The 25,680-nt window shown below is 43.2% G+C and overlaps 1 protein-coding gene across 1 annotated transcript in view; it reads right to left on the reverse strand.

Moving 5' to 3' along the window:
- XDH (xanthine dehydrogenase) overlaps positions 1-25,414 on the reverse strand; it is a 113,240-nt gene extending 87,826 nt beyond the window's left edge. Inside the window, exons 1-5 of the mRNA XM_060245676.1 lie at positions 25,169-25,414; positions 9,066-9,123; positions 6,198-6,294; positions 3,631-3,739; positions 897-1,023 (exon numbers count right to left, since the gene is read on the reverse strand). Coding sequence (XP_060101659.1) covers positions 897-1,023; positions 3,631-3,739; positions 6,198-6,294; positions 9,066-9,123; positions 25,169-25,216 — 439 coding nt within the window. The 5' untranslated portion in view covers positions 25,217-25,414. The remainder of the gene's footprint in view (positions 1-896; positions 1,024-3,630; positions 3,740-6,197; positions 6,295-9,065; positions 9,124-25,168) is intronic.
- Positions 25,415-25,680: the final 266 nt, after the last annotated feature.

Genomic DNA, 25,680 nt, shown 5'->3' on the forward strand with positions numbered 1-25,680 from the left:
CTAGGCAGAAAGCCAGTTAGCTCACCAAGCTCCACTTGTCCTCCATGCTGCCGGAAACTCTGCTAGACCTGCACTCCAGACTGGAACTATGAATTTTGAACAGGTTTGTTGTGAGTAGTTAGCTAGTCAGGGCTGTTGTTTTCTTGCATTTTATCTTACTGAACTGTGTACTCAACCCTTCTTTTTTTAACTGTCTTTGTCCCTGTAAATAATTTTTTATTTATTATAATTCTTGAGTGAGTTTACTGGACCAAACCCAGATAAGCCTTAGTTATATCACCATGCCCTCAGGCTGCTATCTTCAGAGGGCTGGCTATAAATTCACTCAATGTTATGACTCAAAGCATGAGCTATCTCATTCTCTTTCCCTTTAATATGAGAAATTTCAAACTGAGAGTCTTATAAGCTTGATACCCATCTCAAAATTTCAGCATTGTTGCCCTTTATTTTATACAAAAAAGCTAGAGGATCATGGTCAGTTTGGATGAAAAATTTTGTTCCAATCAAATATGGTTGTAATTTGTTTATTGCCCATACTATGACAAGACATTCCTTCTCTATCACAGAGTAAGCCATTTTCCCTTTGTAGGAGTTTCCTGCTCAGAAAGAAAATTGGGTGTAAATCCCCATCACCTCTTTAAGTAAATCAAAGGTCACTTGATATCCTATACAATATATAGGATACACTTGGAGCAAATGTTGGTCATGATGAACTTGGTAAGAATGCTTATCTGATGGTTTTGAACTGCACAGTTCAGCTTTTCATATATCACATATATTTGTGAGGATTTTAATGTAGGAATAACCACAGAAAGTAACTGTCCAACAATAAACCAAATTGGGTTGGAAAACTGGCCAGAAAAGGTGCAAGTGAATAAATTATAAAAAATCTGTACCTTGGAAAGCATCCTCAATCTCATCCATTTTGGGCTCAGATTGATTGCGAAGGAGTGTGTACATGGACATGACAATGCCTGGTGTGCAGAAGCCACACTGGGATCCATGACTTTTTGCTATTCTTTCCTGAGAAAGAGAGAAAGAAAATTTTTCTTCACCTGATTAGGAATTCTAAGTGAAGTAGCATTCCCATACTGTTTGTTCCATTGGACAATCTTTCCCAATAGAATAAGCAGAGACAATGAATTTCCATGTAACAGAAGCGCACATGACAAAGTACAAATAAATCATAGGCGCATCTAAGAATGAATCCAGATGAGACAACTGAAAATCCATCCCAAAGATCCAGTGCATTTTTCCCTCTTGGCAATCTGCAGACCTGGTGATTCCTGACTGAGATGGCATTTGCTGTTTTCTCAACCTCAAGCAGTCCCCCAGAGTTACTATTCAATCTGTTGGAAGAATATAGACACCCATATAGGGAGTCAACATCTTTCCCCCACTTGGGCCCATAACAGTTTATCTGAAGTCAGGAAAGCAGCTCATAGAGGACGAATTGAACCCATTCCCACTACACCATGACTCCAATTCAAATCAAGCTTCCTTGTGACTAATGTTTATTTATTTATTTATATCCCGCCCTTCCCACAAAGGTGGCTCAGGGCGGCTCACAACAGATAATAAGACATAAAATTAAGTTAGCATTTAAATATATAAGCAGTTAAAACATTCAAAACATTTAAAACCTTAAAAACATCAAACCTTATAACAGTATGTATAGCAAGAATCTGGTAAAGCTACATTAGTTTCCCATATCAGTTAGGTGTAAGCTAGCTGGAAGAGGGTTGTCTTACAGGCCCTACGGAACTGAATAAGGTCCCGCAGGGCCCTCACCTCCTCTGGCAGCTGGTTCCACGATGTAGGGGCCATAACAGAGAAGGCCCTGTCCCTAGTAGATTTAAGGCAGGCTTCTTTTGGCCCAGGGATAGCGAGAAGATTTCCCTCTAAGCCATGGAGTCTTGTGAGCAAAAATTCTACTTTGTGAGCTACTGGCACTAAACTTGTAGCTATTGGCATTAAAGTTGTGAGCTGCTGCCCCCCTTCCTCCCCAAGGGAGGAGCTTCAGCCAATGGAGAAAATAGAGGCTTTGCTTTGTAGCTCCTGTGCAATTGAGCAAGCCTGGCAATAGTTTAGATGTCTTTAAAAAGAGATTAGGCAGGTTTTTGAAGCAGAGCACTGACTACTAGACATGACAGTCAAATAGGGCCTCTGGTGGGCTTAGGAGCAGATTATCTGATGCTGTGGAGCAGTCAGCAGGGAGGGCTTTTGTCTGTGGGCCATGTTTGTGGACTTCCCAATGGCATCTGACTGGTCACTGTTAGAAACAGGATGCTAATTTGCTGCTCTTAAGCCACGATCAGATGTCCATTTTTATCCAACACAGCAGCAGATGCCCTTTGGATTTAAAGTGCATGTCCAGCCCTTCGGATTTAAAGTGCAACATCTGGGAGCAGTTGGTGAGTTGTGGGTAACCCATCATTCCACAACTTACTGTTGGACTTTTTTGATAGTGGAGAAATTCTGGTCCTAAATGCTTGACAATGGGCCACAAACAGATTTTCCTTGTCTGATCACACCAGTGTTAGCGAGTCATTACAATTTACATCCTAGATTGGTGCCATTTTTTAAAGTCTTAGTGATACACACATAACCACATAATCAGCAAAAAGTGGCGGGGGTTTGCAGATGCCTTAAGCACCACAAGAGATGCGTTCCAAGCTACTGCAAATGTTTCTTTTAAACGTTTTTTAATAGAGTGAATCTCATGAGTAATACAATCATTATTTAGTCCATACTTCTAGAAAATAGTCCCTATAAGGGCAAGCCGGTCAGCAGCATTGTTTATGTGCTTGTACAAAGGCCAGGCCGTCTGATTGGTCAGTGACAGGACAGGCACTCAGCAAGGTGGATTACGATTGGGATGTCTGATCAGGCAACAAAGTTTCAAATAAGGACAGAGAAAAAAAGGAGCGCCTTGCTGATGGATTAAATGGTGCATCTGACCGCGGCCTTATGTTCTTATTAAAATATTCAATAGAATCAATCCCACAACTTAACCGTGATGAACTCTGCTTGTCTTCTCTCATTCAACAAGCTGTTTGACATTTGTAGAATACCTCAAACGAGAGAGCTCATGGGTATGAGTAAGGTATATGACTTTGAACACTCCATGAGGGTTTTAACTAATACATATATTGAAAACTAAATATTACCACAGTATTTTTCACATATCAATTTAGAAATATTTTACAGTCTATTTTACAAAGTGCAATGTTTTTTCTTTGTTTGTAGGACTTCCTGAAGTCTAATAATTCCCAACCAGGCGTAACTGCAATTCCCAAACAGGTGTGGCTGCAATTGGACCACTGCTTTCATCCACTTTCAGAGTTAATCTTTCCTCAGGCAGCTCACCAAGGGATACAGTATATCAACTGGCACTGCTCTGTATCTCCAATGGATATACCATGGCTCCCTAGGACAATAGAAGTGTGGGGCCAAGCTAGATCCATTTGTAGAATAACAGCATTTATTCCAAAACATCCAATGAGCCAAGCCATTATTGCCAAAAATGGATCAATAAGAATCAGCAATATAACACACCATGGATAAACAGAAAGATAATACCAGGGGGAAGGTGCTTCATTAAAAGGTAGTTACAATGCTATAGCTTACCTGTACTGGGTGCAGCCTTGTCTTTGTACTTCCAATGCCTTCAACAGTTGTTACTGCTACATGGTGGAGGGCACATATAGGGAATAAGCAAGCATTGGCAGAATAGTGTCTTGATCCATCAGTCAAGGATATTTTTCACTTTGTATAATCTTATGCTGGGACTTCCAAAAAACGCCAATGAAATCTCCTTAATCTTGTTCTTGAAACTGTTCACATAGCATTGCTCAGAAATAACGTTCATGTGAACATTGTAATAAAATATGAGTGATTAATTTTTAAAAAAATCAATCCTATGGTCCTCAGCCAATGGAAAAATTGCCTAGCTATTCTTCTAAGTGAAAAAATGCAAACAAAAATCATTGTGAATAACTATAGACAGAATTCTAAAAATAAACTTGTAAAAGTTTTTTTTAAATTAACAATCTCTGAGCAGTTTTAACATTTCTAAAATTTAAACTCTTGCTAAAAGAAAAATAGGAGAAAGTGATAAAAGGTTGACTGATACATAGAATTGTCAATCTGTGTTGGAAAATACCTGGAGACTTTGGGGGTGAATCTGAGAGAGGCTGGGGTTTGGGGAGGGGAGGGGCCTCAGCATGGTATAATGTCATAGAGTGCACCCTTCAAAGCAGCCATTTTCTTCAGGGGTCAGTGGAGAATGGGACCACAGAGGTAACGAAACTGTGAAATGACACTCTCACTCCGTGTAGGAATTTTTTTTTTTTTTCTACACAGAGTGAGCGTGTCATTTCACAATTTTCTCCAGGGGAGCTAATCTCTGCCAGCTGGAAATCAGGGGAAGATCTCCAGGCCCTACCTGGAGGCTGGCGACCATAGCAAACACTCAAAATATTCAGTGCCAATCATTTGGGTGTTACTGAAGTTAATATATTTTAAAGTGTGCCATGTTTAAAAAATGCTATAAATCTAACTAAACAAATAATGCCAAGAAAAGTGCAGTGGGTTATAATAACATTTTTAAATGAGGTACTTTAGCTAATGCTAAGAAATTAAGATAGTAGCAGAGCAGGATTTGCAAGAGGAAAATAATAGAAGGCATAGTAACTTCAAAATATTGCCATAGGATCATGCTTTCTGTGAAAGCAAACGTTTGCACAGAACAACATCCTGTTACCAGTGATAGCCATGCACCACACAAAAGGTTATCATCAGTTCATAGTTGTGCTCAGGGCTTTTTTTGTAGAAAAAGCCCAGTGGGAACTCAATAGTATGCAAGGTCACACCTCTGACATCACCGTCATTTGCATACCAGGCCACACCTCTGACATCACAAAAAGTGCTATAAAAAGTACTGTGTACAATTCTGGTCACCACACCTCAAAAAACATATTCTAGCACTGGAAAAAGTCTATATATCTATATATATCTATATATATATAGATATCTATATATAGATATATATAAACAAATTCCAACACACTACTCAATCACAAGAGCCAGCATGGTGTAGTGCAGAAAGAAAGAAAGAGGGGGGGGGGGGGAGTGGGAAATAAGACAAAAAGGAAAAAAGAAATATTGACAGAAAAACTGACAGAAAGAAAGAAAGAATGGGGGACTGGAAAATAAAGCAAATAGACAGAGAAAAAGAAAGACTGACAGAAAGAAAAATCAATGAATGAAAGGGGGGAGAGAGTTGGAAAGAAGGAAGAAAGGAAGGAAAATAAAGCAAATAGGGGAAAAGAAAACAAAGAGGGGGAGAATTGGAAACAGAAAAAAGAAAGAAAGAGAAATGAAATAGGAAGGAAGGAAAAGGGAGGGAAGAAGTGAAAGAAAGGAGGCGGAAAAGGAAGAAAACAGATGGAAAAGAAAGAGAATAGAAAGCGGAATCACCTGTAAAACTGCTGACTCTCAGGAAGTCCCGTGGAGTCCTGCCAGCACGTGCGACGTTGGGAGGCCTCCACGCTGGCGCAGCTGGGCCCCCAGAGTCCTGCCGGCGTGCATGACATTCAGAAGCCCCCCTGTGGGTAGGCCTCCGGAATCCCAACAAACACTGCTCGGCCCCCTGAGCCCTGCCAGCCATCTGAGAAGCTGAGCCAGAACGCGGGCTAAGGCAGCAGGAACACTGCCCAGGCCAGCCAGAATGGTGTTCTGGTGCATTCTGGCTCAAAAAAAAAAAAGCCCTGGTTGTGCCATATACTTGGAGTGAATGCTGTTTACATTGGTGGGAAAATATTCTACCCACAGATCTTACTGTAATTTGGAATGCAGCTGAAGTTTGGGTAGGAACTAGAGTTGCCAACTTCATTTGTAAATTTCTAGAGATTTGGAGGTAGATCTTGGGGGGCGGAGCAGAGTTTGGAGAGGGAGAGATCTTAGCAGGCGTATTGCCATAGAGTCCAGCCCCCAAAGCTTCTATTTTCTCCTGGGGAACAGATCTCTGGAGTCTGCAGATGAGTTATAGTAATTCCATAAGATGTCCTGGCCCCATCTGAAGATTGGCAACCCCAGGAAGAACAGATTTTAAACACTAACATTTCTGCATTTATATATCTGCTCTTCCTTTACAATAGGGCTGTTGTTCCATCTCAACACATTTCAAAGGATACATGATCTTCTTTTGGAAACAGTCAAATTTGGAGATCATAACAGTGCAGGCACCACATCCACCTTCTCCACAGCCCAGTTTGGTTCCACATAAGCCCACTAACAGAACGCAGGTTAAGAAAAATAGCTTTCTATAGCCAGTAATCCTTACAATAGGATCAAATTTAGCTTCCATTTACAAGGGGGAACACTGAGCTGTCTCTCATATACTTTCTTGAGCCCGTAACAAAAGTATTAATGTGGCCTAGCTTTTCCTAGGACCCACACAAGCCATTTCTGCTCCCATGTGAGAAACCTAGAGGCTAAAGTTAGTGACAATTTGATGTTTTAAAAGTATATAAGCTTTATTATTTGTTGGAAAGTATACAATTCAGAATTGCTGTATCTAGTGAAGGGGATCAGCTAGCAAAAAGGAGATGCTAAATTGATTTAGAAGCATAAACTATTTATTTGATGTTACCAGTGATGCATGATTAAGAGGGGATAATACAATTAGGCAAAGGCATTAATTATGCAACATAGAAGTCAATGAATGTTTATTTCTGAAAAAAAAATATATTTTTGAATTGTGAGACACATGCAGTTCTTCTCTGAAATATTCTGAAATCCGATTAACACCATACAATCATGAGTTGTATCTGAAGCTAGACAGGGCAGCTTTTTACAAAGGGAAAAATACTAACTTTGATGGAGGGATTCCTGCATTTATGAAACTCATTCTAAAGTGTCCTATCAGGTTTAAATTAAACAGTAGCAACTGTACTTGCCCTGATAGATACTGATCTGCCGCTGAAATCACAGAAATTTGATTTCATATTTTTTCAAGGAAAAAAGCTGTTCCCATGGTCTTCTTAAGCCTTTGAGGTTTGAAAGTACATGGGGGCTGTTGGGGCGGCGCTTCCCCTCGCTGGCCAGCTGGTTGGGGGCAGGAAGGCACCTGCAAAAGCAGGGGAACCCCCACTGGGACATGGAGATTGGCAAGCCTAAAATGGACCCACCCAAAACTCAACGACTCTTAATTATGGGTATAAGTACGAGCCCATTGACTCTTGATTGGCCACCTCCCAGAGTCCAGGTGGCTATTGTTCTGGAGCCTCAAGCGCAGCAAAAACTCTGGTAGCACACCCAAGAACATTCCAGTACCAATACATAACAGTTTCTTTTATTTGTTTTCCTTTCTTCTTAAATAATGTATAAAAAGCTTTGACAGTGCCAAAAGATTGGTGGAAAGTTCAGTCACAAAGATAAACTTCTTAGGCTGTTCCCTTCCCCCTCCACAAGCCATTTTAAAGATTTCACACATGACTAGACCAATATAGTGTAGTGGTTAAGAATGTTGAGCTATTATCTAGGAGGCCTGGGTTCAAATCCCCTCTTGTACCTTGAAAGCTCAGGGGGACAGCTTGGGTCAGTCACACTCTCTTAGCCTAACCTACTTCACAGGGTTGTTGTGAAGATAAAATGGAGGATATGAAAATGTAAGCTGCTTTGAGTCCTCATTGAGGATAGAGGGGTTTAGATGAATAAAATAACTAAATAATTGCTGTATGGATCCAGAAATTTCACATGGCTTTTCCCCACTTAGTGGTGACATAACTAAACTGGCTGGATCTGCATGGTTAACCATTACACATGAAAAGCTTAATAATGATATTGGATTTATATCCCGCCCTCCACTCCAAAGAGTCTCAGAGTGGCTCACAATCTCCTTTACCTTCCCCCCCACACAACAGACACCCGGTGAGGTGGGTGGGGCTGGAGAGGGCTCTCACAGCAGCTGCCCTTTCAAGGACAACCTCTGCCAGAGCTATGGCTGACCCAAGGCCATGCTAGCAGGTGCAAGTGGAAGAGTGGGGAATCAAACCTGGTTCTCCCAGGTTGTTTTCGCACTCACCTCCAGCCGGCGCGACCCCCCTCTTCACCGCGCAGGATCTGCGCAGATTTCGCACTAAATGCTGCGGAGCAGCCTTTCGCGCCGGAAACTCCTGTCGCAAAAGCCAAACTGCTTTTTGGCGATTTACGTTTGAGCGGCTTTTGCGACGGGAGTTTCCGGCACAAAAGGCTGCTCCGCGGCATTTCGTGCGAAATCCGCACAGATCCTGCGCGGTGAAGAGGGGGGTCACGCCGGCTGGAGGTGAGTGCGAAAACGACCCCAGATAAGAGTCCGCACACTTAACCACTACACCAAACTGGCTCTCCTAATGGCAGTGTGTATGCAGGAGTGAGGGCTGGAAGTATTAACTAGCCACCACAGCTGAGTGACAGACATTGGATTTTTTTCTTTTTACTTAGGAGGAACCTGGTAGCAGAGCTTACAGTGCCATGAGAGTGAAGGGCAGCCACACTTTCGATTAAAACAAATGCACCATGCAGCTCATTTCAACCCCAACCTGCTATCAAGCATCCCCTTTGATAATTACAAGATTGCTCTTTTCCAAACCTCTTGAACATGGAGGGCATGTTTCAACTCCAGCCAATCTAAGGGATCTATATGTTAATATCCAACTCCAGCCAATCTAAGGGATCTATATGTTACTATATGTTCTTAGTTCATTCTAAATCCAATTTGGGACCCAGGTTATGTTGCCAAATATCAGCAACCTAATCTAATCCCGCCATGATTTCCAGTGCACTGACTAGAGAATCCAATATATCGTCTTTTAAAAAAAACTTGTTAGGATGTATCTGCATGTATCCAGTTCACAGTCATAAAAAGTGGCATGAGGGTTTGTGGCTGCTGGATCAAAGACAATCAGAATTTTAGTCCTTTAGTCAAATTTTGGGACTTGATATCTCCTAAAACCTTAATCCAGCAGGTGTATATCATTAGACAACCATGAAATATCGTAACCATTAGGATTGTCAGATACATTTCCTTCGAAGATAAGTTAGCAAAGTAGTTTCTGGATCCACGTCTTTCTCCACTACCTGAAAGACAAACAAAAAAATGAACTTAATATTCATATGTATGTGTTTATGTGCATATCACAATTAATGTCAGAAACAAAAATGTTGCTATTGAGTAGCAGTCATTTTAATTTTAAAAGTATTTATATCCAAAGGTAGTTTTTGATAAAATCCCCAAAGTATCAGTGTCAATGAAAACAATTTATTAAGGGCAGCAAAAGAGACTTGAAAGACAAACAAACAACAGTAACAGCAAATGGAGATTATCTAGGTATCAAAGGCAGTCTTAAATAAATAGCACCTTTACCATTACCTGACATTTAAACTGACAACAGACAGACAGCTCAGGGAAGCATCAAGCTGCCCCAGAAGAGAGCCAGCTTGAAATAGAGTGCCCAGGAGCTTCCAGAAGGTACTCGGAAGAGGGATGGACAGCGGGCACCCCAGGGAGCACCTGGATGCTCACGCGCCCCATTGTGAGAAAAACACCCCTAATTTCAAAAACCCGTCACCCGTTTGGTTGCCAGGGTACCTGGAGATTCCACTCACACACATCTGCCAGGAGAAGATGTTTTGTCTACCAGAATGTAAGGGACTTATGTGAGTACTAACAGCCACAACGTTGCAGCAGCACTCGGTATCTCTGGAAGAGTGCTAACCAGGAGGACAGATGGGTTTCCAGCCGCTCCATGCATGCACCATCTCAACCGTTACAGCGGAAGAAGTTGTGCCGCCAGGAACTGTCCAGGCAAGCGGATTCCAGCCTTGACCATAGAATCCATATTGGTAGGTTAACATCACCAGCAACTATCTTCCTGCAGTGCCAAACTCCATTACAGCGAAGCAGAAGGCTCACGTACTCAACAGCTGTCACCTATGCATAAGGCAATCAAGCTTATCTTAGGCGTGGATCCTGTCAGACTGCCTAAGCTTTTGTCCAACAGAACTCAAGACAAAGGATGGTGCCAGTATGAAAACGAAGAAGAGGAAGAACATCTTCACCTAGAGTCAAGTTTCTTTGTATAGATCGGGTGTCACCTTAGGTAGCGATTTGGCCATCTATTGTCACTTTTAGATAAGTTTTGATAGCTTTTTAATCACTTCCACCCCAACAATTTCAACCATTCTTTCCCTTAATGGTCATCCTGGAGCCTCCCCATTTGGCACATTGTTACCTGGAAGTCTAATCAGGTAACCAGGGCCAGGTCTGCTCATTGGCCAAGTATGGGCATCCAATCAGGTGCCCCCAATAAACTGGCTATTGGCTACCGCACGTCCAGCCCTTATGGTCATTGTGGAGCCTCCCCTTTTTCTGAGGTCATGTACCAGCTGACCACCTGTCATCTGCCCCTGTACCTCCTAAGGGCTCAAGGTAGTCTCCCTTCCCATCAATGCCCTGTGTTCTCTCTTCCTTTTCACAGAGCCATGGCTGGTGGGAGAAATTCTTTCAGGAAAATCGCAATGGCATTGAGTGGATGAGGCACTTCAGTATTAGCAGGGCAATGTTTGATAACATTATGTAATGGGAATAACCCAGGGATAATAGACATTAGTATCATATGTAATTATTCTTCGGCACTTCATGCTGAAAACGCTGTAGATTATGCTTTCTGCATGCTCATGGAAGAAACTGTGTTTTTGAGCCCTGATTGCTTTTATATTTTGGAGAAAGAGTAGCCAAAGTGTCAGCAGGATACTTCTCCCTTTCCATCAATGCCCAGTGTTCTCTCTTCCTTTTCACAGAGCCATGGCTGGTGGGAGAAATTCTTTCAGGAAAATCGCAATGGCATTGAGTGGATGAGGCATTTCAGTGTTAACAGGGCAATGTTTGCTAACATTATATAATGGGAATAACCCAAGGATAATAGACATTAGTATCAAATCAAAATGCAAAACCATCAATCCATACATAGAATCATAGAGTCAGAAGGGACTTCCAGGGTCATATAGTCCAACCCCCTGCATAATGCAGGAAACTCACAAACACCTCCCCCTAAATTCACAGGATCTTCATTGCTGTCAGATGGCCATCTAGCCTCTGTTTAAAAACCTCCAAGGAAGGAGAGCCCACCACCTTCCGAGGAAGCCTGTTCCACTGAGGAATCACTCTAACGGTCAGGAAGTTCTTCCTAATGTTGAGCCAGAAATTCTTTTGATTTAATTTCAACCCATTGGTTCTGGTCCTACCTTCTGGGGCCACAGAAAACAATTCCACACCATCCTCTAGATGACAGCCCTTCAAGTACTTGAAGATGCTGATCATATCAGCTCTTTGGGTGCGACCTGTCAACCAGTTACAGATCCACCTAATGGTAACAGGATCCAAACCACATTTTACCAACTTGTCAACAAGGATATTATGTGGAACCTTATCAAAAGCCTTACTGATATCAAGATAAACGATGTTTACCGCATTCCCCTGATCCAGCAAGGTAGTCACTTCCTAAAAAAAAAAAAGATCATTTTTTGTTTTGAGGGAAATATTTGTGATTGAAGTCTGTTTGGCTTAAAAATACTTCTTGAAAAACTGTATTTTCCCAGTTGCTCTTCCATCCTCCAAACCGCTGTTGACTCTAAACAAATGTAAATGTTCAGCAATTTCTTAATGAAGAAACCTGTTATCATGTCAATTGGCCACCTAACATAGACCAAAGAGAAAGAGGCTGAAACAGGGGAGGACACTGGGCAGCACATAAATATTCACAGAAACAATTCTACTTTAAATAGTACAGTAGAAATTTCAAAATGGAACAGAACAAAGGTTCATGGCAAAAGCAGTCTTAGGACGTGCAGGGCAACAGCATGCTGGAAGCTGTCTGAGTGCCGACCCCCTAAAATAAATGCAGAACCAAGAAGAAGCCCTGTCAGAAAACAGCAATGAAAGCGGGAAGGAATGCAGAATGGAAGACTGAGATGCACTCAGAAATGAACATATATGAACATATGAAGCTGCCTTATACTGAATCAGACCCTCAGTCCATCAAAGTCAGTATTGTCTACTCAGACTGGCAGCGGCTCTCCAGGGTCTCAAGCTGAGGTTTTTCACGCCTACTTGCCTGGACTCTTTAGTTGGAGATGCCGGGGATTGAACCTGGGAACTTCTGTTTCCCAAGCAGATGCTCTACCACTGAGCTACCATCCCCCACTATAGAGCAGGGGTGGCCAACGGTAGCTCTCCAGATTGACTATGCTGGCTGGAGCTGATGGGAGTTGTAGGCAAAAAACATCTGGAGAGCTATCGTTGGCCACCCCTGCTATAGAGGGAAAAGACTGGTGTAGAAAGGGCCTACATTACTAGTATGTTTTCTGGCAGCCTGAATAATTCTTTCAGCATAGCCTCTGTCTCCGAACTGATAGCTCATAACAGAGCTGTTTCTTATGTAATCCCCCAAAGATGCTGAGTTCCTTTTAATTCCAAGGAGTTGGCTAAATGGTAAGTTGTTATGTAAGTGAGCAGGATGATAGGAATGATAGTGTTATCTCCACTACCATTTCTGGGTGTACATTATAGCTGATTTTGAAGTGAGAGAGAGAGTGTGTGTGTACTGGGAAACAGTTCCAACTGGAAATAGTTTATGCAAAACAAGGCTGTTTGCAGAGGCCAGGTTGCCCATTGTGTTGCTGGAGCTGAAACCAGGAGGTTTGTGGTAGAAAACTCCAGAAAGAATTGCTGCAGTTGAAAGACATCTTCTCTTTGGCAGTTATCCACAGTGGGTTCTCCAGTCTTCTTTGAATTGTTGATGAACTCTACACTTAGGCTGATTACAGACCAGCACTTTTGGTCAACTCGGAGATGCCTCTGAAGTCGACCCAAAATAACCAGCCACACAGCAACATCTGCTGGCTGCCCCCATCCCGCACTTATCCCGTCTTGAGAGACGCTCCAACTGGCTCAAAAAGGAACCACTTGAAAAGTGGTCCCTTTTTGCTGGGGGGGGGGCTCTGAGGCAGTGGCCGTCTGTCCGGAGAGCACCTTACAAGCGCCCGAGGAGCTGCGAGCGGGATGCAGGAGCTTTCCACACGCCCCCCAGCTTCCCAAGGCCCGCCCCTTCTTCCGGCGCCCTCTGGAAGCGCCGGGGCGCTCTTCTTGTCGGCGGCTTTCTGTTATCAGCCTTAGTGGACTTATTTGATATTTATCCATCCCCTTTGGATAATTTAATGAACTTACCTTTTGAAATTTTCTACAAAATTTATGAAATTTTCTATAAAATTTATGAAATTTTCTATAAAAATTATGATGTTATAACCCTGGGAGGGGGTTCCACAGTTCACTATAATCTTCCTGCAAAGAAGGTGCCTCCTGCCCAAAGTGCTTCACCAACCCAGGAGACATTTAAACAGAAATCTCATAAATAGGTTGGCATGGGACAGGACCTGGAGATCACCTGGAATTATAGGTGATATCCTCACTACAGAGATCACTGCTTTGGAAGGTGAGCTATATGGCATTATATTCAATTGAAGTCCCTCCCCTCCCCAGGATCTTTCCAAATCTTCAGCTCCAAACTGACAACCCTAAAAGAGGTGGTCCTTTTGATATTCTTTTCCCAGGCAATTTTAGGGACTTGACATTTGGCGGTAAATTTCCAAAAATCAACTTGGAGTAAGGACCACTTTACTATTGTCATTTCTCATCAAGACCCTTGTCATTGCTGTGTTGCATGCTGGATCATATAAGTGGCATTGGCAGGGAGATTTATGGTGTGGAGCCCACTAGGACCAAACAAAACTGATCATCTCTTCTCCAGCCTGTCCTTGGAGTCCAGGATTGCATTCTGCCTGCCAACAGCAAGTTTGCTTGTTACACCCTGCCTGCCTCCTTGTTTCCAGAAGGCAGCTGAGCAGTTTGCAGGAACACAAGCCCCTTTTAATGATGCTGCATCTATTGCAACCCACAGAATCAGATTGGTACTTTCTGTCAACATCAAACTGGCACTTTTCTTCCCACATGCTACTGCAAGAAAGTTAGGGCATGAGTAAACATGTTTATTGCAGCCAGGTTGACTTTGTGGCAAGTAGAATTACAAGGAACTCCTACAGTCTTGGCTTCACACCTGGCCTTGCCAGCCCTATGCCCCAGCTGCTGCCAATACCTTTTCCAGCATTTTCCTGTCACTCTTTCCTTATGATCCCATTCATTGGATTCTGTCTTCCCTTTGTATTTTAAACATTAAAAATATTTGATAGCAGAAGTTATATGAAGTAAGAACACACGTGTGAATTTACTATGTATTCTGTTTACTGTATTTGAAATGTCCTGGGTTTTGTTTTGTTTTTTTTAAAAAAAGCTGGCCTTGCATGTCAATAAATTTTGGTGACTGGTCATAGCTCCATGGCCTGACCAGCTCAGCTGGATATAAAGAAAAACTCAGACATAAAAGTCACCAGCACCAACATATGAATATCCCATTTCATTCTGACCTGACTTAAACAATTCTCCCTGGAAGAACAGCAAGAATGATCAGAGGAAAAGGTGAGCCTTTTCCATCATTTTTTCTGCATGTCTGCTTTGTCAATTTGACATTAGGTTGGATCCAGCCATCTTTTTCACTCAGGCCGTTTTCGCACTAGCGTTTGCTCCGTCGTAGCGCCCCATTTACCTCCGGATCTTCTCTTGGATTTCGCACATGTTGCTCCGGCGCTGCGGTTTGCTCCGGCGCTACAGGGATTTTACGCCGGAGTATGTTTTTCAGCATGTTGCCGGAGTTTCCAAAAACCTCCGGATCCACTCAGCGGAGTTTGCTGTGGGAAATCCATCCACGCCGGATCGACTGCTTTGTGGGCGGCACCCTCTCCCTTTCCGTCCTCCCACCCCATCCACCCCCTTGGCCAATCATCAGCCTTTCGCGGCGCTTCCCCGAAGTGCCGGCGCGGCCATTTTTTTTTTTTAAACTTCACAGTTTTGCGTAATAGCGATATTTCGAAATTAACAAAGGGAAAAAAAAACCCCTCCTGGAATAGTTGCGTTATTTCGCTGTTGCGTTATCCCCGGCCTCTTCTCCCTTTAGGGGCCCCGGTGGGGGGACCGCGGCAGCCCCCCCAGCAGGCCTTTTCCAGCCAGTTCGTTTCGGGTCTAGTTTGGGGAGGGTGAGCGGGAAGGAGGCGGTTTCAGCGGGCCGGAGGAGGGGCCCCGGCAGCTTCAACTCTCCCCAGCTCAACCCCCCCCCACTTCACTTCCATTTGCGCCCCGCTTGACCCCGCCGGCTTCCCGCTGCCGCCGCCGCCTTGGCAAAGGGAGCCCAGCCGCCCAGAGACATTTGGCGGCGGCGGCGCTTCTCCATTGTTGGGGGGGGGGAATCTAGTGCCGGTGCGGGCCAAAGCGTTCATGTGTGTGTGTTAAAAACGGAATGCCTCCCTCAGCTGTGCCACCAGGATTTCTGGACCTGCACAAAATCGCCATGTATAAAATGGGAAGTTGGAGTCCTGCATTCTTCTCCCTGGCTACATTCCGCTCGGTTAGAAAATAGACGGAGCTCGCTCTTCACACCCGCCACACAAGGGGAAGGAGAGAATGGGGCGGGGGGGGAGCTCTGGCAGCAGGAATCAGTCAGGTCCCCCGTTGCAAGCACCAGCCGGAGAGGGGAAAGAGAGCGGAGGAAATCCCAGCTTCGCCACCCGGGAGGGAGCGAAGGGAAGAAGCTGCCACACACACACACACACAAACCCCTCGATTTCTCTCTCTTCGTTATTGCGATATTTCGCAACTTCAGAATTGGGGGGGGGGGGGGATATAGTGCTAGGAATGCTTCTGTTAATACATAAAGGACTGTGGAGGATTCTACAGCTGCAGCCAATCCATGAGCAGCAGCAGCACACGTGATGCGGTTTGTCCACGAAATGAAGGGGAGGGAGCAGCTCGATGTTACGTTAGTACGTTAGTACGTCATTACGCAACCAGACTTGCGCTTAAAAAAAAAAATGATTGACAGGGCATCGAACTCAAGTCGATGCCAGTGGGAAAACGATTTGAGCCGGGGCTTCAGGGAAGGCGACTCCGCAAAGAGTCACTAGTGGGAAAATGAGAAAAATGATCCGGAGATAATTGCGCCGGGGAATAAGGGGAGCAAACGCTAAGTGGGAAAACGGCCTCAGTCTTGCCTAGTTTTCCACTTTACTACACCCTTCCTCCTACCCATGTGGCTTTTGTACCTGCAGGTCCCACGATCCACAGCATAACCCTTTTTGGTGGTCAAAAAAGACCTCCCTTTCTTTTTTTACCAGCAGAAACGATAGTTGGGTTTAGCCTCATTAAATTTTGCTATGTTATCATGTACCTTGGAAGACAAGAGTTATTTCGAAACAGAAAACTCAGCCCGTAGATTTCCAGTCAACTCATCCTAGTTTAATAATGTTGCTTACTTTTATCAGTTCCTGTTAGTTATTGGTCAATAATCAACATTCTGGCATGCTTCTCTTTCTGGCTCTATGGCAGGCAGTTATTTTGCTGTTGATTATTCAAGCAGATGTCTGGTGATCATGTGCTCTTGGTTTTGATTAATGTATAAAACTAAAAGTTGCAGTTTATTCACCCTATTCTCATGATGTTTAGTGGAATAAAATGAAACTAAGGGCAATTTTGATGTTCTCCAAGGTAGAGTTACTGAGGGTCATACTCCCACTGCATTTTGTGTTCTGATTCTCTACTTTTGTTTATATGCTCTAGCAGGAGTGGAATTCTAGCAGAAGAACCTTTGCATATTAGGCCACACACCCCTGATGTAGCCAATCCTTCATTATTGAATTCAAGACTTTACCTAGTGTACTGCAGCCTGAAGAAGGCGAATGAAATGGATAGTTACCTAGGCAATCCATTGCTGCTGCTGTTGCTGTAACATCAACCCACTATTGTAATTTTGCCAAAGTTGTTAAAGTCTGGCATCTAGTATGTAATGTTTTTTGTCAATAATATTGATAATAAATTGTTTGTTTCAAAATATAGAATAGCAATCCAAGACTTGATCAACAGCTGTTACCTTTATACAGCATTTTTTCCCCTTTTGTTACAACCTTCAGGTAATGGCTGGAGATCTCCTGGGATTAGAACTAATCTCCAAGCAACTGAGATCAGCTCACCTGGAGAAAATGGCTGCTTTGGAAGGTGGACTCTATAGAGTTATACCACAATGAAGTCCCTTCCCTCCCCAAACCTCACCATCTTCAGGCTGTACTACTAAAATTTCCAGGTATTTCCCAACCTGGAGCTGGTAATCCTGGATTAATTCATGTGTTTCAAAGTATTTGCATCCTCTATGTAGAATCATAGAATTATAGTTGGAAGAAACCTCCAGGGTCATCTAGTCCAACCTCCTGCACAATGCAGGAAATTCACAAATACCTCCCCCTCCCACACACACATACATACCCAATTACACCTGCTCCATACTCAGAAGATGGCAAAACAGCAACAACCCTCCAGGATCCCTGGGAAATGGGTCTTGAAAAAATTGCTTCCTGACCCCAAAGTGGCAAACACCATTTCCTTGGGTGTGTAAGAAAGGGCCACAAGAACTAAGCACTGATGCAACCCTTCCTGCCCTCCCTCTCATAGTCTGTCTTCACAGAAACAGCATAGCTGTCAGATGGCCAACTAGCCTTCATTTAAAAACCTCCAAAGAAGGAGAGTCTACCACCTCCCAAGGAAGCCTGTTCCACTGAAGAACTTATTTGACAGACAGGAAGTTCTTCCTAATGTTTAACCAAAAATTCTTTTGATTTAATTTCAACTCTGCACCATCCTTTCTATGACAGCCCTTCAAGTACTTGAAGATGATGATGATGATGATGATGATGATGATGATTATTATTATTATTATTATTATTATTATTATTATTATTATTATTATTATTATTATTATCATATCATCTCTCAGTTGTCTCCTCTACAGACTAAAGATACCTAGTTCCTTCAATCTTTCCTCATAGGATTTGGTCTCCACACTCCTCACCATCTTTGTTGCCCACATTCCAGCTTCTTTAAATCCTTCTTAAACCAGGTCAAAGTAAAGGGATATCATCACTTTGCATGACTTCGACACTATACTTTTGTTGATACAGCCCAAAATTACATTTGCCTTTTTAGCTACCACATCACACTGCTGACTCGTATTTAGTGTATGGTCTACTAAGACTCCCAGATCCTTTTTGCACATACTATTGCCAAGACAAGTCTTCCCCATCCTATAATGATGCATTGGGGTTTTTCCTGCCTAAATGCAGAAATTTACATTTATCCTTGTTAAAATTCATTTTATTTGTTTTAGTCCAGTTTTCCAGCCTGTCAAGCTCATCCTGTATCCTGACTCTGCCTTCTACTGTATTTGCAACTCCTCCCAATTTAGTATCATCCACAAATTTAATAAGCATTCCCTCTATTCCTTCATCCAAATAATTTATAAAGATATTAAACAAAACAGAGCCCAGGACAGATCCTTGAGGTACTCCACTTATCACTCTTCTCCAAGAGGATGAGGAACCATTAACAAGTATTCTTTAGGTGTGATCTGTGAACCAGTTACAGTCCACCTAACAGTAATAGGATCCAAAGCACATTTTACCAACAGGTAACAGGTAACACCTAACAGTAATAGGATCCAAACCACATTTTACCAACCTGTCAACAAGAATAGTATGTGGAACCTTATCAAAAGCCTTACTGATAAACTGTGTCTACAGCATTCCCCTGATCCAGCAAGGTAATAACTTTCTTAAAAAGAGAGATACAGTTAGTTTGACATGACTTGTTCTGGAGAAACCCATGCTGGCTTTTAGTAATCTCAGCCATCCTTTCTAAATGTTCGAGAACTGACTGTTTGATGCTTTGTTCTACATCTTTTCCAGGTATTGATGTCAAGCTGACATGCCAGTAGTTACGTGGATCTTTCTGTTCCCCCTTCTTGAAGATGGGAACATTTGCCCACCTCCAGTCCTCTTGCACCTCACCTGTACTTTGAGAATTCTCAAAAAAAAAAAAAAATGGACAGTGTCTCAGAAATTGTATCTGTGACTTCTTTTAGTAGCCTTGGATGCAATTCATTTGGCCCAGAGCCCAGTCCCTCCTAGCAGAACTTCTCCCTCCAAAAGGACAGGTGGTGGTCACTGTAGTGGAAGGAAGAAGTAACCCCCTCCAAAAGTTGGCAACACCAAGGAGGGGTGGGTAGAGCAGGGACTGCAAGTCAAAGCAGGCCTGTTCCATTTCCGTACCTGTCTTCAGTCAGGGATGACTGAAGTTTCACAACGTCCTTGTGTTCCTTATGTAGTCACCCTAGACCTTTTGATTAGACATGTGCTGTGAATTCTGTGCTCAGGAATTAATTTCCTGGCTCACGGAGGCCTGATGTGGACCAGGATTTCAGTGAACAAACACTTGTAGGGATGCCAGCCTCCAGGTGGGACCTGAGGATCCCCTGAAATTACAGCTTATCTCCAGACTACAGAGATCAGTTCTCCTGGAGGAAATGGATGCTTTGGAGTGTGGTCTCTATGGAATTATACCCCACTGAGGATCCTGCCCTCCCCAGGCTCCATCCCCAGATCTCCAGGAGTTTTCACCATTCCCTGCTGGTGAGCAAGGGAAGCCTGGCAACCCTAGTGCAAAGAGAGGGATTTAAGCTATCCCCCTCACATCATTTTCCCAATTTAAAGTGCTTCAGGGAGCTGCTGTTTACCCCGTTGAAGAAAACTCATAACACATACATGCACACAAGTTTCCCTTGCTGGGCTAACAGTGGCTCACTGGGGTCATTTCAGGTTGGGAAAATAGCACTCTGGAGAGAGTTTAAGCCATTCAAAATGATATCTATGTATGCTTGGGAATTAAATTCCCAGCACAGAACTGCCAATACAAAGACAGGATGGATGCTAAAAACAACAACAAAAAAAGTGCTCCTAACTCCTCATCTGAACCCGAAGCCCCACCTATCTCTTCCATTACCTGAGCCTGGTTGCTATGGAGACCAATTACAACTTTGGGCCTCCTCTGGAGAAAAGCCACATACACAAAGACTGCTTTCCTCCCAACCCAGGGACCCTTCTTGTACTAGTGTGTCCAAGATGGTGGGGGGTCTAGGTGGTACAGAGACTGAGAACTAACCTCCAAAGTCAAAGAAGGTTTATTGAAAAAAATATTTGCAAACATACTGAAGAAGATGACGAAGAAGAAGAAGATGATGATGATATTGGATTTATATCCTGCCCTTCACTCTGAATCTCAGAGTCTTGGAGCAGTCACAATCTCCTTTTACCTCCCCCCCCCCCACAACAGACACCCTGTGAGGTAGGTGGGGCTGAGAGAGCTCTTACACAGCAGTTGCCCTTTCAAGGACAACTACAAGAACTATGGCTGACCCAAGGCCATTCCAGCAGCTGCAAGTGGAGGAGCGGGGAATCAAGCCTGGTTCTCCCAGATAAGAGTATGCATACTTAACCACTACACCATACTGGCTCTCAGGGAGCACAGCACTAGATCAGCACAGCACTAGATCAACAAACGGATTTCAAAGGAAAATTGCTCATAAATGCAATCCCTTTCCCTGTTCTAGACATACCCTAACTGATGTTAAAATAAGGCAGGCACTAATGATCTTTAAAAGTTACAAGGTTCCTATCTGCATCCCATTACCAGGGAGATCATATGGTCAGGAAAAGATGGCCACCTGCTTGCAGAGCTGAGCTCAAAATTGTCCCCAGCACAGCATTCCAAAGAAAAGAGTAATTTCCCCTTACAAGGAAGTTTTCTTAACCCCCTGTCTCCATCAACTTTACATCACTCCTTCCCAGGGCTTTTTTTGAGCAGGAACACACAGGAATGCAGTTCCAGCTGGCTTGGTATCAGGGGATGTGGTCTAATATGCAAATAAGTTCTTGCTGGATTTTCCCTATTAAAAAGCCCTATGGAAAACAATGGTGATATCAGGGGATGTGGCCTAATATGGAAATAAGTTCCTGCTAGGCCTTTTCTACAAAAAAAGCCCTGCTCTTTCCACAACCTTGACTCAGTCTGCCCCGGTTACAGGTGCATCTTGGGAGCCCTCCTGGAAGGCATTCTGGGAAATCTTCAGGAATTGCCTGGAGACTTCCTAGCACCAAATTTCTTAGTTGGTTTTCCTACCAGGTCTATTAGCATATGTATAGATGTAATCTAGCAGACAATTGAACTGGCTCCCTGCCACTTCCAGAGAGAGGGGGAAAGACCCACACTTTTAAAAGATTGGGAGGAGGCTTCTCCACAAAGGGCAATATTTTGGCTCATGGTGTAGCACCAGAAGACACCACCACAAAATGCAACACAGCAGTGGTTAGATGTGAGCTACATCAAGTAAGTTCAGGACCTGTGTCATGCAAATTTTCTAAATAAACAAGCAAAGCTTACTTATTTAGAAAATGAAGTACTTCTTCACCCAAAGGGTAATGAACACATGGAATTCACTGCCACAGGAGGAGGTGGCAGCTACAAACATAGACAGCTTCAAGAGGGGATTGGATAAACATATGGAGCAGAGGTCCATCTCTGTCTGGGGCAGTGATGCTCTGTATTCTTGGTGCTTGGGAGGCACAGTGGGAAGGCTTTTAGTGTCCTGGCCCCACTGATGGACCTCCTGATGGCACCTGTTTTTTTGGCCACTGTGTGACACAGAGTGTTGGACTGGATAGGTCATTGGCCTGATCCAACATGGCTTCTCTTATGTTCTTAAGCTATTGCAGAATATATCTAACAGGATAGTAGTTCATTTATGTGCCCAGAGGCCTTCTAGCCACTATGTAGCAAGCTTACTTGAAATGATCCTTTTAACTTATTGCATTTTAGCAACTCAAGGTGATTTGGGTAGTACAGAAGCCATCATAAACTGGTTTTCCTAAGTAGCTTCAATAGACTTAAAAGGATTAGATAACTGCTTAGGATGGCATTAGTTGACATACTGAACTAGTCCTCAACTTCTTGACTCAAAGTGTCAAAGCAGAAGTGAGATTTGAACACAGGATTAGTTCAGACTCTTAGATACTATGTTACATCAGTCACTATGCTATTTTAACACCAGTTGCTGCTGGGAAACACTCTAGAGAATAACTGTAAAAGTAATGCCTGACAAACTTAAAATGGCAGGTGTACAGCCTTTAGTTCAAGATCACCAGTTCATCCGCTGCTCATGGCTACCTCACAAAGTGCAGATTGCCTGGTTTATACAACTGCGTTGTGCTAAAGCTAACCAACATCACCATAATCGCTATTTTTCTTTGACAACAATGCATTTTTAGAAGAAAAAAATATGTATCTTTTCATGAAGGCTCACTGTTTAAGCTTCAGCTTTGAATGCACTAATTTATCCTTTGGTATTTCCCCCTCACACACTTCTAAAGAAACATTGAGAAGTTTTTTTCCCTATCTGTAAGCACTGCTGTTTGCTCATAAGCTCACAAAGAACACAAATCTAACTGCTGATTTTACATTGACTAGCCCTTAACGAACACTGGCTGATATGCCTGTGAAGTCGATTGGACCAATTAGAATCGAATATGATTATATGCTGTATTAGGGTTTGTAGAATCTTTCGGGATCAAGTGCCGTGTTCTACTGGAGAAAGTTTTCCATCCAGACGTTTCGTTCTCAGCTGCGGAGAACATCCTCAGTGGCGTTGCAGCCGGAGCAGGCGCTCAGACCTTCTTGGCTGCTGTGCATTGAGTGGAGCTCCAGTAGAACACGGCACTTGATCCCGAAAGATTCTACAAACCCTAATGATGTTACCAGCCGTGAAAACCTGAAATCTTTGATATATGCTGTATTATTAGGAGGAAATAATGCTAGTGCTAATAAAAATCCCAATCTTATCAAGTCTCTCTGTATCAATCAGTTCCATGGCCTTGAAGTCATGCTCAAAAAACAATACTGGCCATTTGTAATGTCATGCTGTCAGAAACAGAAACCAAGTAACCTTTCCCTTCAGCGTCAGTGCAGGGTATCATGTTCCATTCCAGTCTCTGGGTCAACATTCCCAGGGAGGTGTGTTGCAAAACTCCTCCTGTTCTTCAAGCCTCTTGCTGTGGTAGCATTACATAATAACAGTTTACTTTTTCTGCAGTGTTTAAATGAGCTGAACAAACTTTAGCAACACACCCTTTGAGACTTCCTGGTTTCCACGGAATGAGCACGGCTCTCTCTTGTCATATGGACCCACTTTATTAGGCAGTGGTACAACACAAACTATCCCCTAATATCCCTAAAGGTGGCCAAAATAGATAAACTGTGTACCCAGACAAGCGTGGAAGCACTTCAGGCCATATCCTAGTGACAAAAAAACCTCTTTACATGGGAAGGAGCCCTGATTCCATGCCCAAGAAAATCTCTGTGGCTCTCCAAATCTTTGCAGCCCCCAGATTCATTTTACTAAAAATGCTGGAGATCCTTGATGGTTTGTGGATATACAACAAATATTGCTAAATCAGGTATATACAATAAGGTTTCCAAGTAATTGGAAAAACTGATACTTAGGTCCAAACTCAACCTTTCTCATTCTTTTGAGAGGACAAACGCTGTTCAAAAGCAGCATCCATGGCAAAGCCTCCAGTCATTTCACCCTTACATCAGCAAAATGCTGGGAAAGGCACTTGGGTTGCCTAATAACAGCTTTACAGCCTCTAAAGGTTGAAATTCAGGCGCCTGTCAAGAGGAAATAAGAGTGAACCTGCTCTGTGATTTGCTGAGGAAACCCAGCCCCATCTCCACCCCTGACCCCTTCCAGCTGTACAAGGCACAAGAAATCTCTTCACAGCTCTCGGTGTTATTCTTTGTAATACCCCTATGTGATAGCACTGGGGTCCATCTCTTTTCCGGGAAGTATCACCCACAGCTCCAGGCAAGGAAGCAGAATTCTACCATGCCATACCAGATTAGTCTAAATTATTCACAGTGAAGCAGAGGGGAGTTGCTAATTTGCTTTGCTTTGCGTAGGTCAGTCCTGTGACTAGAGCAAAATCTTCAGAGTCAGGCAATCTTGATTTCTTTAATCTAAGCAGAGCTGTACTAGTTCAAACAGAAACATCTGGATAAAATGCCCTGCCTCTGAATTGAGAATGGAATCATCCACCTGCTTTTCCACCTCTGGCATGCAGCTGTCTCTAGCATTTGATCTCTTTGAGATGGAGGAATTTTCTGTGAGTTTGCGGACTCTTGAGGGAGGAGATTGTGTGTGTGGGGGGGGGGGTGTTAATTAAAGTTAGCATGTGCAGCACATTTGTCCTGTGCAGTCCAGCGAAAAATGATACAATTGTTTAATTCAAGGTCAGTTTGTTGCTCACAGTACAAAGTACAATGTGAGGCGTGTGCTAGATACGTATGTAACTGACATTATAAATATTCATATATTTTATAGTAGTACAGAAAATACTCCCAGAGGATGTCTTCACATGAACATGTGAATTTCAGTGGGCATCCCTCAGTAACTCAGCTCTGCTCTGTTCTGTCAAATTTAGGGATTAAGTTTTTCAATGAAATGAGTGCCCATATTTTAACATTTGAACTGTGTCACAACTGTATCAAGAAACAGCCTGAAAAGCACTATCAATCTGTTTTGCTTTTAAAGTTTGATTGTGTTCTTCTGAAAACAAAAGCCATGGCTCACGTGGTACTTTTATTATTGGTTCTCTCTCCCTCTGTTTGAATAAGTGCATTAATGTGATGAGGTGGTCAGTGCATCAAACTAGGATCTGGGAGACCCAGCTGCAAACTCTCACTCTTCCAGGGAAGCTTGCTGGGTGACCTTGGGCCAGTTACAACCTCTCAGCCTAATCAACTCACAGGGTGACTGTGATGATAAAGTAAAGAGGGGAGAAAGATATTGCAAACTGAGAAAACCAGTGTAGAGACATCTAAATAAGTGGCAACAATGTGACAAATGACTGCGGTGCTGATTTCTTCTAGTACATATGGTAAAAGACTGTAGCTGTTGTGAGGGTGGCAGATTTGGGAGCTGCAGGCTGAAGTGATTGTAAAGTAACGGAGCTTCTGAGAATTGTAATCCATGGACTGAGATATACACACACACAAAGTTTTTTAAAAAAGTGGAAACTCCCCTACCTTCTTGCCATTTATGAAGAAGACAAGTTCATCCTTTTCTGAAGCCATTCTGTGCAATTTTCCAGATATACCCCAGAGAGGAAAGGGGAGACTCCAAACCACACCACTCTGAGCAGCCTCAGCACCACAGCAAGTGGAGCCCCAGTGACATCAGCCAAGCAATAGGAGTAGTCCTTAGGAAACTTTCACCTGGCTCGAATACTAGTGCCCTGTGAGAGCCCAGGTTATATAAGAGACACCCGGAGGCGTGCCAACTGTACTTGCCTGGTGCTGTTCCTGAACTAATGATAGCACAGGAGAAATTGAGAAAGAATAAAGCCACCGCCCCTTTCTATGGAAGGAGATTAGACTGAATCAAGTACATTGCTGTTCCAATATAGAGACAGTGCCAAGGCTGGGGCAGGCAAGCCTGGCAGGAAACAAGCATTGCCAACTGCTAAAAACCTTGTTCTGTCAAGTTCCCTTTAGGTTTTCTAACCAACTCTCACTTATTTTGTACTACAACTGATGCA

This window comes from Heteronotia binoei, chromosome 1, assembly GCF_032191835.1.
Source record: "Heteronotia binoei isolate CCM8104 ecotype False Entrance Well chromosome 1, APGP_CSIRO_Hbin_v1, whole genome shotgun sequence".
NCBI classification, from domain to species: domain Eukaryota; kingdom Metazoa; phylum Chordata; class Lepidosauria; order Squamata; family Gekkonidae; genus Heteronotia; species Heteronotia binoei.